The sequence below is a fragment of the Rhinolophus hipposideros genome, assembly GCF_964194185.1.
Source record: "Rhinolophus hipposideros genome assembly, chromosome: 16".
NCBI lineage: Eukaryota > Metazoa > Chordata > Mammalia > Chiroptera > Rhinolophidae > Rhinolophus > Rhinolophus hipposideros.
The window spans coordinates 5,648,294-5,665,055 of NC_138062.1; the positions used below are offsets into that span (position 1 = coordinate 5,648,294).

At 43.4% G+C, this 16,762-nt stretch overlaps 1 protein-coding gene across 4 annotated transcripts in view; it reads left to right on the top strand.

Moving 5' to 3' along the window:
- AFG2A (AFG2 AAA ATPase homolog A) overlaps window positions 1–13,486 on the top strand; it is a 241,180-nt gene extending 227,694 nt beyond the window's left edge. For all 4 annotated transcript variants that reach the window (XM_081077501.1, XM_081077503.1, XM_081077500.1 and 1 more), the window contains 2 exons: window positions 10,962–12,117; window positions 13,050–13,486. In XM_081077501.1, the coding sequence (XP_080933627.1) occupies window positions 10,962–11,138 (177 nt within the window). In that variant the 3' untranslated portion in view covers window positions 11,139–12,117; window positions 13,050–13,486. The remainder of the gene's footprint in view (window positions 1–10,961; window positions 12,118–13,049) is intronic.
- The last annotated feature ends 3,276 nt before the right edge of the window (window positions 13,487–16,762 follow it).

A 16,762-nucleotide genomic window follows, 5' to 3' on the forward strand; every position in this document is an offset into this window, starting at 1 on the left:
TTAGCTTCTAAACAAATGGCTTATAAGCAGCATAGGGATTATCAGTCAGAAGAAACAGAGACCGCCTTGAAAATGTAAAAATAGAGAAGATAGGTGAATATATCTTGGGTGTATTAGAATATCTCATTTGATGGTGATATCAGTTAATAAAAATCCACTTTTATTCATATGCTAAAGGGAAAGAACAGCTTTCCTCCAGGACAATACTACCGTCAATGAGAATGACATCCATAAAATAAGTGTAAGGTAAACAAAGCACTTGGTCTTCTCACTCTCTGTCACGTGCTAATGGGATACTTGGTCTTTCTCCCTAGGACCTATCTTCATATGGCCCTTAGCTAGCTACAAATTGTCATTTTTTTCTATTTAACACAGAAACACCATACCACACTCTTTAAAAAGATTTTAAGGATGCTCGGCAAGGCTGCTGATCGGGCTGGACCAGCCTATGGCTGCTTGGAGAATGAGGAAGGAGAAAGGAGCTCATTTGATAGTGAGCTGGGTCTAGGCTGGGTGAAATGGGAGGTAGTGAAAAGGTCTAAACTTCCAGTTATAAAGTAAGTCCTGGGGATGTAATGTACAGCACGGTGACTAGTTAGTCATACTCTGCTGCATATTTGAAAGCTGCTAAAAGACTGAGGCAAAGGTGCTGCAGAATGTTCAAACTCAAATGCACTCAGGTGTTGCCTAACCACGTTTCGGTCAATGATGGACCAACCACATACCGTGTTTCCCCGAAAATAAGTCCCAGCCTCACCATCAGCAATAATGCGTCTTTTGGAGCAAAAATGAATATAAGACCCGGTATTATATTATATTACATTACATTACATTACATTACATTACATTATTGGATCTTGTCTTATATTAATTTTTGCTCCAAAAGACCCATTAGAGCTGATGGTCCAGCTGGGTCTTATTTTCGGGGAAACACGGTACATGAGGACAGTCAGATAAGATTGTAATAGAGCTGAAAATTCCTACCGCCTATAGGCGTCATAGCCATCGTAAAGCATTACGTCCGTGTTTGTGGTGATGCTGGTGTAAACAGACCTACTGCCCTGCCGATCGGATAGAAAGACAGCACACAGTTACGTACAGTACGTAATACTTGATGATACTAAACAATGTTACTGGTTTATGTGTTCACTGTATGATACTTTTTATCATTATTTTACAGTGTACTCTTCATATTTTAAACAGTTTGCTATTAAACAGTATGCTGGGTTACACCATCAGCAGCCTCATCCATCTCGTGTTTACTGCATCTCTTGATTGTGCTTGATTTACTCTCATGTAGTTTTGTAAAGTTAGTGTAGTCTCAGTGTGCAGTGTTTGTAAAGCCCACAACCGTTACAGTCATGTCCTAGGCCTTCTCATTCACTCGCCACTCACTTCCTGACTCACCCAGAGCAACTGCCAGTCCTGCCAGCTCCATTCATCGTACGTACGCTTATACATTTTTATCTTTTATACCGTATTTTGCTGTACTTGTTCTATGTTTAGATATGTTTAAATACCTAGATACTTACTGTTGTGTTACAGTCGCATGTCGTATTCAGCACAGTAACGTGCCGTACAGTTCTGTAGCCTAGGAGGGGTAGGCTGGACCATACAGCCTCCCTGTGCAGTGGGCTGCCCCATCCAGGTTTGTGTAAATGCACTCTGTATTGTTCGCACAACGATGAAATCGCCTAATGGTACATTTCTCAGGACTGTCCCCATAGTTAAGTGACACATGACTGTACTCCATTCTGTGAGTGCTCAATGGAGTCCAGAATCCCAAGGTAGACAAGATCCAAAGAAGGCTCCCCAGGGCCTAAAGCTACGGCATTTTGATGGGTGTGTTGGGGCTGCCAGATGAGGAAACACGGGATATGTGACAGCTGGTGTAACTAACACCCCTGCCTACACCTGCCCCAGCCACCGTCTTCCATGCTCCCACAACCCTCCAGACTTGGACAGGAGTCCTAGAGCATGGGGACTTGCTGCTCTCCTCTTCCAAGAGAATCCCTGCCCTGCTCTTCTTCTTTGCCTGCACCCAGCCTCAAGCTCTCCCATTTCTTTTCTTGGGGGGTTGGGGGTGCTTTTCTCCCATTTCCTTTCTTTGTTGGGGTACTTTTACCCAAAGTTTGGTGCCTCTTCCGTGTCGCTTTCAGGCCACAGCTTGGTCATCAATCCCACAAGGGTTCACAAATACACAAATAATTTTGGATGACCCTTGTGCCTGAGACATTTTTCCATTTTTTACTCCATATTAGACATTGGCTGCAGTTGTCACAGCGGAACCCGTGTGTGTGTGTGTTTAAAAAAAGAAAAAGCAAAACCTAGTATACATGTCTGTTCATGGATGACCTCAGCAGGAAACTGTTTTATGGATTCTCAAAGGTCAAGGGACATGCTGACCTGGTACACTTCGGGAGGAGGTCAAGGCTACAGCTGGAAGGCTTTCAGGGAACCTCTATCCCAGTGAGGGAAATAGACATTTACCACAAAGAACCCTGTGTCCTGACAATTGTGATGTGACAAACTAGTACAAGCTGCTGCCAGGCCATTAAAACAAGTGACCCTAAAGCAGTCAGGCGGGGATGGGGGGTGGTCAAGTGGCCTTGGGCAGTGCCTGCCAGCGAAACCTTCACACTGAACCCTGAAGGGTAAGTAGATTGGCCAGGACTTTACACTTCTTGCTCCATGAAAGCAGACTTGGTTTTGTTCCCTGATGTACTTCCCAGGGCCTGGTACCTTGTAGGTGGTAATAAGGACTTCTGGAATGAATGAGTGAAGAGGGTGGCCCCAGCATCTTTCTGCCGTCTCATCCTTGCCCTTCCCTTCTGGGGTTCCTGTCCTCTCCATTCCCACACCAGTTAGTGTGTTCTTTTCAAAACTGAAAATACTCCTTTTTATCTTGTTATGGTTCAATTAATGTTAGAAACATTTAAAATTCCCACAGGTACAGATGGTTGCAGAAACAGTAAGAATAAAAACTCCAAATCTTTGCAGCCCCAAAGCTCTGTGGAATGATCGATTCATTTGTGAATTTAAAAAAAGCAAAAACTATAATGGTTATGCACAAACTGTACATATTCTTTGGCTATATATTTTTGAGACCTCAAAATAACTGAATCAGCAAAAGTAAGCAACCAAGGGTTTTCCCCCTTCTCTGATGTGATGTCATTAGGCTTTGAATCTGTCTTTACAGACATTCTTATTTTCTTCTGACTCAGTGCTGTACAGGGCATTCTAGATTGTGTGACTTTAGTATAATCCCAGATGAATTAATCATCCTAAAGCTTATTTTGCAGACAATCCAAGGGAACTGTGTACCCAGAGAGCCACAGTTAGGTAGTTCTGTAAATTTGAAATTCGTTTTCCCAAGTCCTCACGTCTGGTCCAAGTCCTTACTAAACCACCTAAGTTTTTTGATGAGGTGCCATTCTAAAGGACTTTAAATAAGGGCCGTTTGCTTGCCCCTGAACTCCCTTTTCCGGCCCTGTTTTCCTGCTCTGAGCTGCTTTCCTGGCAGTCCCGGGAGGCAATCTGACTTCCATCTGCTGCTCTGTGGCCAGAGCCAGCTGCCCTCCCTTCCGTCACATCTCTCATACCCGGCCATTCAGCAACCTTTGAGCAATTCTCAATGGGCCGGGAGAATGGGCCCTGGGCATCCACCGGGCGCATAATCTCGCAGGTAGCCGCCTCCTTGAAGCACCTCCAGTGCAGGCTATTGGCAAACAGCAGGACACCACTCTCCGCTGGGCTCCTAATCCCTCTGCCACACACGGAAGGAGGTGGCGAGCTGGGAAAGTGAAAAGAAAGGGGGGGGGGGGCACAATGTCAACGCCAGCTGCAGCCCAATTAAGCTCAACAGGTCACAGGTGTTCCAGACAGAAGACGGTTTTAACAAAACCGCGGCCTTGAAATACCTAAGGCTTTTTCAAGCACTGCAGCCCACTTCTTTTGGTGGATTCTTTCAAGCTACTTAGTGCACTTGAAACACAAAGAAGCTGAAAAGCACATGTAGGCCTCACTGGACGCGCTTTCTTCACACCAGACGGCAGAAGGGCCTGAGAGCCGCGCTGCTGGGGGACTCGGGCAGCGGCCCCACAGGGACAGTGCCGCCCGCCAGCCCTGCTCCGCTGCAGCGCCGCCTCCTCGGGGTCTCGGCCCACCCGTGACCGAGCCCGCTCCGCGGGAACGCTGGCGTCCTCGTCTCCGCAGATCTGTGCCCTGTGCCTGCAGGACGGGGCCATGGGAACCAAGCAGAACTTCCGCCGCCGGTTTCAGCCGCCGTGGCACTTTGTCACTCTGTTACCGCTACTCAGCTTCCTCAGATGTGCTGGCCTCATTAGCCACCTACCAGAGCTCAGTGGTGAAGGTCGGGGCGGAATGGCAGCGGCCGTGTTGGAAGAGGTACGCAGCCCCCAGGTCCCCGACCCGCAGCAGCGCCCGGCCTCGCAGCCTTGCGCGCCGTCCCGGGGTGGGGGGGGGGTCACAGTCAGCAGCACGTACTCCCCAGGCCTTGCCTGGACACGGACATAACGGCTCGGCCGGCCTCGGGGCCCACGCCTCTGCGTGCACCAGGCGAAGGCGGTGTCCCGGGAAACAGGACCGGCAGGGGCTTTGTCGCCGGTACTTCTGCAGCTGCACCCCTGAACGCTGCCGCCACCTGCAGGTTTTTCTGCCCGTCGAGAAGGTTCTGGTCACAGCCTTCGCCTGGACGACTGTTCTTCATCACGTCGTTTTAAAAAATTATTAGTGCCGCTTAGGAGGCGTGTTGGTGTTCATTTTCTCAGTCGGCCTGCTTCTGTTTTACAAGGGGACCCACCTGTCGCAACCCTTGGCTCCCAGGGATGGGGAAGACCAGAGGCGGTGTATGAGAGGTTTCGGGGTTTTTTCACAGTGAACAAGGACATTATTCTTAGTCTTCGTGGCATTCACAATTCGACACAATTGCCTCTCTTGCCCTTTTGCATTTAAAAGTGAGGTAATTCGCTATCCCAAGGTTCAGTGGTCAAGGGCCTTCTCCTGGCGAGTTGCCTCCCCACGCGCGCACAGGCCCTCCCCAGTGCCCACGTCCCCTAATCAGTTACTGTTGTATTGTGGGTCCTGCTCTCAGGTCCAGCCTCGCGTGACAAGACACACTCATGTCCCTGTACTTTCATTACTAAGTTACTTCTTTCCAGCGTCTGAAAACAGTCACGTACTCCTTCCTTCGGTGACTTTGTTTTGAGGGTTTCTAAATATTTTCATTTAAAAATCTTTTCCTGGATCAAATATATGGTGATGGAAGGAGAACTGTCTCTGGGTGGTGAACACACAATGGGATTTATAGATGATGTAATACAGAATTGTACACCTGAAATCCATGTAATTTCACTAACAATTGTCACCCCAATAAATTTTTTTTAAAAAATCTTTTCCTATGTCTTAGGAACTCATCTCAAATATACCTACATCTTTCACAAGAGAGTTCCTGCTTCTTTAGGTTATTTGCAGATATCTGATAGATCTGTTATACTGCCAAAGAAATGGAAAGAAGAATTTGTGACACGTGGCACCCATGAAATGGGTGCCCCAGAAACAACAGCATGTCTTAGTCTAGCTCTGACAGTGAGATCTTGGGCCCACTCTGCTAATCTTTTATCTCCTTTTGCCATTTTCTCAAACAGATATTTTCATCTTTGCAGCAAGGCACATATATTTTTTAAAAGTTGGGGTATCAGTTTTTCAGCAAAACTGAAAAGGAACACAGAAAACACACAGCTTTATAGAACCAGCCAAAACATTTTGCTTTTACAGCCTAATGGCGAAAGCATCCTTACTGGTAGTTGGCTAATAATTGTTTTAAACGATCTCGTCTGAGCCTATGGGGGAAGAGGCCCGGATGGTGAAGGGATTAGGGGAAGGCTTCCAAAATCCTTTTTTGCCAAAGAAGTTAAGGTGCTCAAGTGCCAAGAGTTTTCTTTCTAAACAGGTTAGTTTAACATTGCAGACAATCTGTGATTTCACTTTGTCTATTCATCTGCACATCTTCTCAGTGACGGTTTTCTGTGGCCTCATGGGAAGAATTCACTGAACCTCCCTCCCCCCCATCGCTAAGGAGTGCAGACTCCATCTGTTTTTGATGTGATGCCACCAGAATGGTGAGCCCTGTGCCCCTGTGTCCCCTGTAGATACGTAAGCATACACTTACCTCACGAGGTCTTCCCACAAGCTGTCGGGAGTGGTGAGAAGGTCCTAGTGTAACGAGAGGGCCCTTTTTCTCAGTTTCTGTAGTATTCATACCCAAATAGAGAGATGTATTAGCAAATTTATCTGAAAAGACCTTACCTTTCCAAAGCTTAACGCAGAAAAGGAAATCCCTCTGTAATTAATAGGTGCCAGATTACTTTCACCAAGTGAGACAATACATCACCATTTGCACAATTTTTTTTTTTAACAAAGCTTCCATTTCAGTCCTCTAAACTAATATATATGACTGCATTGGTAAATTTTCAGGAATCTCTCTCAATTGCAGTGCAGTAGTTCCACATGACGCCACAGCAACAAAAGTTCCTACCCCTGTGTAACAAATTTTGATACCCAAGGAAGCATCCCTCAAAATAACACAGGCATATTTGTACTCCTGCTGAAAGTTTTCATTTTTATTACTTCTGAGGAAAGCACTAGATTCAACGTTAAGCCCAGACTGAAACAGTGCTTGAGATGAACTTATATCACAGTGTTACAACAATTTTTGTTATTGACTGTATCATTCCAAAAGCTTCAGTATTAACAGACAGTCTGGGTCGTATGAAAAGTAAGTGAAAATAGTACAGAGTATTGGCCAGGTATGAGAAAGGTGCATGTAACGTGCACGTTGTGAACATTTGTTTATAATTAAGGAGTTGTTCAGTTCAACACGTACGCACTGACTGTGTACACCTCCGAGAAGTGCACGTGGTGGCTGCTGCCCTTTGACCTCTCAAAGCAGACTAGTCCTCTGGTCTCTTGCTCAGCCTTTCTCTTTTCTCTGTGTTCTGGAATAGGGAAAGCCAAAGAAGAAAGTGTGAGATAGGCAGGAGCCACGGTGAGCCTCGACTGAGTTGTTTGGTTAGGTTAGCACCTCCCAGAGTATATGCTGAAGGTCACCAGTAACCCCAAAGATAGCCATCTAGAGGTGTTCTGCCAAAAACCGGGCACGGAGAGTTCTGTGGGAAACTGGGTTAAAGAAATTAAGCAGATCATCATTGCTAGGCTTCACAGAATCCTTAAAATTGTAGTGTGCTTTGTAGGAAACAGTATATACACTGGTACCTAAACCCCATTTGATCGGAAATACTTCTTCCTCTGAAAGACACTGACACCTCATGGGGAATACTGGCATGGGCCATGAGAATGAACAGGAAAGCTACACTTTTCTTAGGAAATACGCCAAAGTGAGTGACCCCAGAGCAAACAGAAACCAGCCATCGTGAGGTGGACCTCCTAAGAATACTTGTGTTTTCAGACCTGTCTTCTTCTTTGGGTCAGGAGAGAAGAACCAGTAATACAATTAATGCTTTTCCTTCTGGAATTTTTACTAAGAAGCCCTTTCATGAGGAAAAAAAGGAAAACAAAGGGACCTTTGGGTGTTGTGCTCTGTCTGCTGCTTGCATATCAGCTGCCTGTGAATTGGGCTTAGAGCTTTCGAGGTGACTAAAGCTCTAAGGCTTAGCCCTCACTGCCATTACGGCCTACGTGACTTCTGAAAACTATCATTATTTTGTTCTTTATTTTTAGTGACATTTTGATGATAGAATTACTCTTTTTAATTCTCCATTTTTGGCTACTGAGACTCACTTGGTGTAACCCCTAACTCCTTTCTCCCCACCTCGCTGTTTCTTTGCTCACTTTATTCCTCTCAGAATGCCCTTTCTGTTTCTACGTGCATATCCAAATTCTATCCCCCCACTGCGGTGTATGGAGCACTGATTTCTTCCTTCTCTCCACAGCAGTGCACTTTCCTTTTGCATTGCTAACGGGACCTCTCGCTCCCTGCTGCACAGGGCAGTTAACTGCTGTCCAGCGTCCTGGTTTGGGAGCCCCAGAAGGCAGACGTGTGTCTCGGACACCTCTGCACCCCCTGCCTGGCTTTGCCTACTTGTAGTACAGAGTCGCTGCTCGGCGAATGTTGACTGATGAAAGAAAGAGTGACTGGTCAAGTGTTAGTAGTGTCCCATTTCCTCTCAGTTAACTGCTGTATGCTGCTAAGCAAATACGACAGGAAAATGAAGGTGGCACAAAGGATTGCCTAACTGACTGGTTCTTCGAGGCATCCTTGTGAATAAGAAGGATAACATTTAACGAGGCAAGTGTTGAGTTCAGGCAGTCCTTCTGCAACCTTCCAAGTGCAAAGAGCTGCAAACGCAAAAGACAAACTCATATGAGGCCCTCTAGAGCCAGTGCTCAGCTGCCATTTCCTTGTCACTCTCTCCCAAAGGCTCTCAAGGTCATCTCTGTCTCATCCAAACATTTCTCAGGGTGTTCGTCAAAGCTGCCCAAGTCTGCTGTGTCTCACAACTTTGTAGTTCTCCAAATTGGATGGAATTGTTAATTAAGGGCCAGGCTAGCACTAAATATGGGGTTACTCTCAAATGTTAATGTACACTAGCGGCCCCAAGTTACACACAGCCAACTTTCAAGTGGCAGTGACAGCTCTGACCACAGCTCACCACCAGTGCCCCCTCTGTCCCAGCTGTGGAAGCTACCACATGAGGGCAAAAGGCAATTTACAGCTTAGAGAAAAATCTGTAGATGCAGATATAAAGGAAGAAAAGTTGATCTGCAAAGAGGAATTGCTCAGAGGAGCTGAGCCCGAGCACAGCCTTCGAGGTCTCAATGACCTATCGCTTCCCACTACCTGCATTTCTCTCCCTTGCCACCTTAGTCTACCTGAGATTCCAGTGATTCCAGGATCGTCATTTCTTCTCCCAGTTTGATTACTGTGTATTGAGAGAGGAAGCCTACTTGACTTTTGGTTCACTTTCTCAGATGTGCTGGCCTTATTAGCCACCTACCAGTGGCCCTGTGACCCAAATTCCCGGAACTATGAGAGATTCCAGGCAGCTTTGTAGTGTTCTTCTTTCCTCAACCCAAACCAACCTTCCTACCCACCACCACCACCACCACCACCGGGCAAAAGCTCATCTGGCCACTCCATTTGCCTGCTGCCATCAGACTTCTCACAAACCCCTCTTGGCTGATCACTGCGTTGTACAAAACTAGGGGGCACTAGTCATGTAGCAGTCAGTGCAGACGTTAGTCATTGTGTAGCACACATGATAGGTACTCCGTAAATGTTCTTTGCATGGTAGTGCTGGGTCCCATTCTCTCTGAGGTACGTCTCAGTTATGAAGTGTGCAAGACATGGCATTGGCCCAGGGTGGTGACTACTCTACTCCACTTAGCCTGGGGAGGGAGCCCCGCAATGGAAACCTTCCTGTACTGTCAGAGAGAGCTAGAATTCCCCCTGCCAGCAGGAAATTCCGTCCCCTCTGCCTCTTCCTATCTGATGCTTCTTCAGACTTCTCTTAGCCTTGCACTTCCTTCATCTGTGCAAGAATTTGAAGCAGTGGTTGTTCAGGTGGAGTGAAGGAGGTGTTGAGGCCCTCTCCACTTGGTCCTTCACCTCCCTTCTTGGAGGTCCCCGAGGGTCCCTTTGGAACATAGTGGATTCATTGGATGCCAGTTTACCATACTGGGCATTTCACGTGCTTTTACTGTGCTTAATAACACATCTTGTTTTCAAAATACTCTTTTTGCACCTAAGTATGTGATGAAGTTGCTTTACTAATCCCTGAAGTTTTGTCTTTTCCTTCAAGTTGGTAACCGTTCTTTTTGGAAAAGTATTAGCATGCATAATCGCGACGGTCACCTTCAGTGCTCATTAATGAAGCCCAGAACCAAGGGTTACATTGTCATAATCTGACAAAGCCATCTAAATCTATGCATGTTTTTTTCAATCCCTAAACATGCTGCTAAATCCCCTAAAAAGCTACTGAACTGCTTTGGCAGCCGTTAGCCCAGCATTAGCAGAGGGACTCTTTTCAGTAAGTGAACAAACAGAGAAACTGTGCGGAATGGCCGGACAAATGGGCTCCTCGGGCCCTTTCGTTTACGATATAAGGGTACAGCCAATATCAATCACTGTTTTCCCTGAAAATCACAATATCCCTTTTCATCCCACAAGCTCTTTTCACCACAGTAATGTGTCTTTAGAATGACGCTGGCATCAGCCTGCTTCTGCTGTCTGAAGTCCAGAGAGCTTAAAAACACATTTCAGGATTCAAGACTTGAACCTGCCTCCCTCCCGGTTTCCTACCGCCCATTCTCTCCTCCCTCCCTCTGCACCCCCCTCACCCCAGATTCCTCCCCATTCTTTCAGCTTTCCTCACTGAGTAAACAGAATTCACTTCTCTGTTCTCATGCAGCTCTCCAAAGTAAACGGAGACGACTCCATCTGATATTCCCAAGATTTAAGAACTCGTTAAAGAGATGCACATAAAGAAATGCCCTTACATGTCGGTAGTACATCAAAGGTTGAAAGGAATGTGGAAATTCTGTGCTGTGACAAGGTGTGCTGACGAGCAGGGCCCCTCTCGCCCTGGACCTGCATCCCCCATCCCTCAGTGCCTCCCTGCCCCCACCCGTGGTCCTCACGCATCCTTTGTCATCCTGCGCGTGAGAAGTATGCGCCTGCCCATCTGTCCCACCTTCGCAGTCGCAAGCCCCTTTGGAGCAAGTGCCATGTCATCTATGTTACCGTTCCTGGTCTTCCATGCTTAACGTACAGTTTTGGGATGAAGATGATTACTTTTTACCCTTTTGAAGATTTAAATGGCCTAACTCTTGCAGTAAAGTTTCGCAGTGTGCTTACAGTTGTAGAAGTTAACCCTGGGTGGATATTTGAAGCGCTACGTTGATTGTTTTCTCTCTCCTGTCAGATTATCGCCGTCTGCAGAGAGGCAGCTCTTCAGGCTCTGGAAGAAGACATTCAGGCCAGCAGCATCATGAGAAGACATTTTACTCGGGCCTTGAGCACTGTGACACCCAGAATTCCCGAATCACTGAGACGCTTCTATGATGACTATCAAGAGAACAGTGGGCTACATACACTCTGAAAAAAGATACATATTCATTATGCTAAAAGTGCTTTCTAGAGAAAAGTCGTTTGGTTTTTTTAAATTCCGTCTTGAGAGTATCAAAAAAGAAATCCTTAAGCAAAATGTCCGAAGTATGTTGGCTAGAATTAAGGGGCTTCAGTTCTTGTAGACATTCAAAATCATATGGATACAGTGAAAATATCCATGAAGATCTCTGGACAGGAGTTTAAATCAGTTTTGTCTGGAAATATATGCTAAGTTTTAAAATGCAAACTTTTCGGATTTTCATTTGGACCTGGTTCATTCATCCCATGAAATGCTTTCCTTGCTCCAGAATCCATTTCAGTGCATTCCTAAATGCCAAACCTGCGGGCATCAATTTTATATTAGAATAGAGAGAGTGCATGGTGAGAAATAGTTACAAATGGTTTATTTTTGAAGGCTAAACAATGAAATGGCCAAATGCACCAATCAGACTTACGTGGCCGTTTCTCCAAGTCTGTATTTGTTCTCATTATAATTCACACCTACATTTTTGCTTTACCCTTCTTAACCTTTACTTATGACAACTAAAAAAAAAAAAACAAAAAAAAAACTAAGTTATTTCATATACTGTCATGTCCTTGGAAAGTTTAAAAAATTGGAAATGTAAGCCCAGTCCAGGCCTAAAGCAGTAGGCTTGATTTTTTCTTTTTCATAAAATGCTAAAATAAACCGTATGACATGGTCATGTTTTAACTTGTACACATTTTCAGGTTACCAATAAACATTTTCAGTTAAAAGATAAACCAAATTGTATTCAATCATATTGTCTCATACTGCAGTCTAAATATGTGTATTTATGTCCCTAGTTACTTATTCTTGGGATTTCTTGACTCTTTGAAACTTCATAAATATCCGTGAAAAGACTGTCGGAAATTGACTCCCTGACTTCCTGGCAATGGAAATAATGTGCACTTAAACCTGGCACCGTAGATCTTTGCAAGTTCCCAGAAAGGTAAGTCAGGCAAGAAATACCTGATTATAGAAATGATGGGGTCTTCCAGTTTTTGCGGTGGCAGATATTATGAAGTCCTGTCTCAACTATTTCATCCTTTGCGTACCAAAGGGATTAGCAAGACTTTTTTTCCCAGACTACATTGGTTTATTAACACACACACACTCAAAAAACACCCAAGGGACAAAGACTATTACTACGATTTAGGACTGTGCTGTCAATATAATAGACGCTGGTCACATGTGACTAAGTTTACATTTTAATTAAAATTATTATTAAAAATTTAGTTCATCAGACGTGTTAGCCACGTCTCAGGTGCTGGCCGGCCCCCCGTGACGAGAGCCTGCCATACTGGAAGAATAGACTGGGGAGCATTTCTATCATTCGGACAGTTCTGCTGGACTCTGATGATTAAGAAAGTAAGGCTTACACACTGAAATAAATAGAAGCTCAAAAAAAGAGTACTTTCGTGCTTCCCATTTTCCCTTTAATTTTTAGAGGACCATAACTACTTCCTTGTAAGTGCTGAGGGCACAAGAAAATAAGAACAAAGCTTTTCCCCAAAATTAAAGAAATCCCATGGCCAATAAAGCAAAAACCAGAACAGTCAACTTGAACCAACAAGGAGACTCTCCAGCTGGAGCCTGGATGATGGGAAGGAGGGTGACAGTCTCAGTCAGCAAAGAGTTTAGATGTTCAAGGCCACTACTGTTCTTCAGCCCAGATGATATTTGAAGTTATAACCGAGCCCATGCATAATGCCCAGATCTTAGAAGGCCAGCTCCTTCAGTGGAGGGCAGACAAGAAAAGAAACCCTCCCACTGGCGGGGGGACCACAACTTGTCCTGCTTGATCTGTGCTTTAGATTGAAAAAGCAAAAAAGAGGCCCCTCTGAAAATTCTGACTATGGACTCACTTGACCATGGTTGCAGGATATGAATCCACAAGACCTTTGTGATGCAGGAGCTCGAAGCCTAGAAATGCCCATGGATGATGCATGGATCCAAGCTAGAAATATCCTTGGGGTGACTAGTTAGAGAAACGTATCCTCAGCCCCGCCACAGAGGATTCCAGCAGCAAAAACCCTGCCTATGGAGTTTACAGTCCCAAAGGAAGAGCTGTGGAGCCTCCTACTCTGCCTAAATGGTACAGCCGCTTCGGAAAGCAACTAGCATATCTAGTGATGTTGAACACCGTGTAACCCAGCAGTTCTTCTTGTTGAATCTCTCAGAGCAAGCTGTGTTCACTGAGGTAACAAGAAAGTCATAGCACCATTGTTTGTAAGTACTAAGGAACTGGAAACAACCTAAATATCCTGCAATGAGAGAGGAGCTCTGTGGAATACTCATACAACACAGTATTACGGCAGTAAAAAAAGAAAAGAAAAAAAAAAGACCTATGTATAAAACAGGTGAATCTCAAAAACAAAAAGAATGTTTCAGAGGAATACTTACAATATTTACGTAATGTTTAAGGCATGCGAAATAATACGTTGTTTATGGGGATGTGTAATGAAAAACTACATGCATGGAAATGGAAAGCCCCAAATACTGGGGAGGAATTTCCTCAGGGGAGAAAAGTTGAAATGTTTCATATCTTAAGCTGGGCGATGGGGATGTCAGTGTTGACTGTATTGCGGTGTAATACAGACTTTTTGTACGCCTTGGGATTTCATGATAGTTTTTCAAAGATGAGCCTTAAACTGACGTGTTACGGGGCAAGGGTGAAATGCATCTGTAGTCGTGTTCTGTGTGCTAACCGCCATCACGTCATTCGATCGCGTCATTCAACCCAGTGGCATTGTCTCCCCCTGTGATCTGCGGTGCGCACAACCCCCCATGTGTTTGGAAAACCAGGAGAACTGGGTGTGATGGAATAAAATGCAAGAAGGCCAATTTGAGATCAGGCTTTTAGGACCCAGGAAACCAGTTGGGAGAAATTTATTGGTGAAAGTTATTGTTTAGGTGATACTTGCAGGGGGGTGGGAGAAATTAAATCTTGGCGTCAGACATCTGTTTCCACAACACTGATCGCACACAGAGGTGGAAGTTAAGAATTTTAAAAGATTTTAGAACACTGTGTCTTTAGTCTATTACAAACCAATTATTCTTTATATTTTTAGATAGCTAATTATTGTCATTGAAAAGGCGATGGTATCCCTTTATTTGAAGTCTGTGGCCTCTTTACAACAATACCAGTTAAAATCTAAGTCACAAAAAAGAACAAGTCAGGTGTCACTAATAACAGTTCACCCCAGCTTCATCTCTATGAGAGTTTTACTTCTGATTCCAGGAGTCTCATATTTATGCATTTAAAACAGTGTGTGATCCTATTGTTTGGGTTTGTCTGTGATCGAATACACAGTATAATTCATGGAAAATTTAAGTTCAGCAAGGGAAGAAAATGCTTTTTTGACATCTGTTTGGTCAAAAGTGTCTTTTGCTCAGATTCTTTTCAGGGTTTCAGGGATATTCACATTGACATGTTTTTTTTCAGTGTTCAGACTTTAGTTTGAATAGTGAAATTAATGTTTCCTTCTAACAACAAAGCTTAGAAGAATGGCTTCTAACTTTTACTTCTTCATGACCAAGAGAGTGTATTTATAAGCTTAATACTGATTGTCCTAACTTATCTTGAAAAATGTTTAGTTCTGTGTTATTTCTAATGTATAAAACAGGCTTTACAAATACTGTATAGGTTTTCCAGTTTGGAAAAATAATTATTAGATTTACAGGAAAAGCAAATTTGAGTGTATGTTTCATTTCTGTTAGTCAGGAGAAGACTACAGAAAAGTTGTGACAAAGATAGAATACAGTGATTTCCCTGGCCTGTTGTTACTTAAATTCCTGAATTTGAGGTTGTTAAGAGTCTGGTTCATTTTGTCATGTTTCCCTGAGTCCTTCCTTTAAATCAAAGCACACAGCAAAGCACCCTTTGAAATTTTATATGGATTCAATTAACAGTTTCCAAATATGGTCCACATAGAAAGGCTAAAGCTCCAAATTCATCTGCTTTCCTTTCTCCAGTTCTCATGACAGTTGTGCGCACAGGTAGGCTTCTTACCTGATGTCTCTGTCAACCATACCCCAGGAGCCTATATCTTTGGGGGCTCACTTTGGGGGAACAGAATTCACTCCAGCAAATTTAAGCAGAAAGAGATATATATTGTTACTTGCAAAATCATAGAAACTTGTAGACTCCTCTTTCAATACTTAATGATAAACATTTCTGGAAAGATGGTTAAAGGGTCACACACACCTCACACAACAAAACCTAAGGAAATGAAAAATTATGAAACCCGAGTTTATCTATGCTGAAATTAGGGAACAGATAAACCCCATGTTAAATATTTCAAAGGCTATCTGTCAGGTACAACACATTTTGGACCAACTTAAAAAGAATCCAGGAAGTTCGTCATGCCCGTATACTCCAGAGTGCCTGTAATATGATAGGAAATACCTTATTTGCTTGGTTTTATGGCACCGTCAAGGGTAAGACTATTCATTTAAAAACCTCTTTCTTTTTGGAAGAAAAGATAAATACTATAATGTTAATACTAATGTTATTATATCCTGATTTGAGAAACATTAAAATGTAAGTAACATGTATATTAAAAATCAGTCCTATTCAGCTAAGTGAGAAGAGAACTGGTGTGTAATAATATGGTCCTACGTTTGTCATAAGCCCACAGCAGTTCAAATACTACTTGCACCAACATAATCGTAAACAATAATGAAAATGGTGGCAGGTGAGTGGAGAGGAGAGTCCAGGATATGGAGCACAGATTGTTTGGGGGCCGGGAAGGAATGACCACCAACTAGAATAATCAAGATGGAAATAGCAGAAGAACTATGCCAAAATTCCGAGGGGAAAGGTTGGAAGGGGGGGGTAGGGAACAAAGTACCGAACCTGAAAGATAAAGCTGAAGCACATTAAGAGGGTCGTTTTCTGAGGAAAGAGAAGAAAATTTTAGAATACAATCTGCTTTGAAATCTCCAAAAATGTTAAGAAAGCACAGGCAATGTGACTCAAGAGATTATAAAATTATGGAATAAGATTCAATATACTCCCACAGGTACAAATTGGCATATTATTTACCATATAATGGTAAAGTATTCATTATAGCCTCATTTCTTATAATAGCATTTTATTAGAACAATTCAAATATCTATGAATATCTATTTAAATAAATTATGGTACAGCCATACAATGGAACATTATAGTGCTATAAAAATAATAAAGAAGCTCTTTATTAACTGATCCAGAAATTATCACCCAAGATAACTTATACATGCTTAAACTCTGCAAACAGAGAATGCACATTGTTTCATGCTCATTATATAATCTATATAATTATAATAGGGTGTGTGTGCACACACACAAACACATAACCATCACATACTTGCAAAAGCAGCAATGATCCAGAATGTGCTTTATAACCACTATGTAATAAACTAAAATAAGAAATGTAGAAACAACAATAACAACAAAAGAAACAACTACTTAGAAGTTCAAAATTCATTTTGAAATGATTCCTTGATCAAAGAGGAAATCAAAGTCAAAATAGTGAAATATCTGGAAGATAATAATGAAAATACTACATATCAAAATCTATGGGATACAATTAACATTCCACACAGGATAA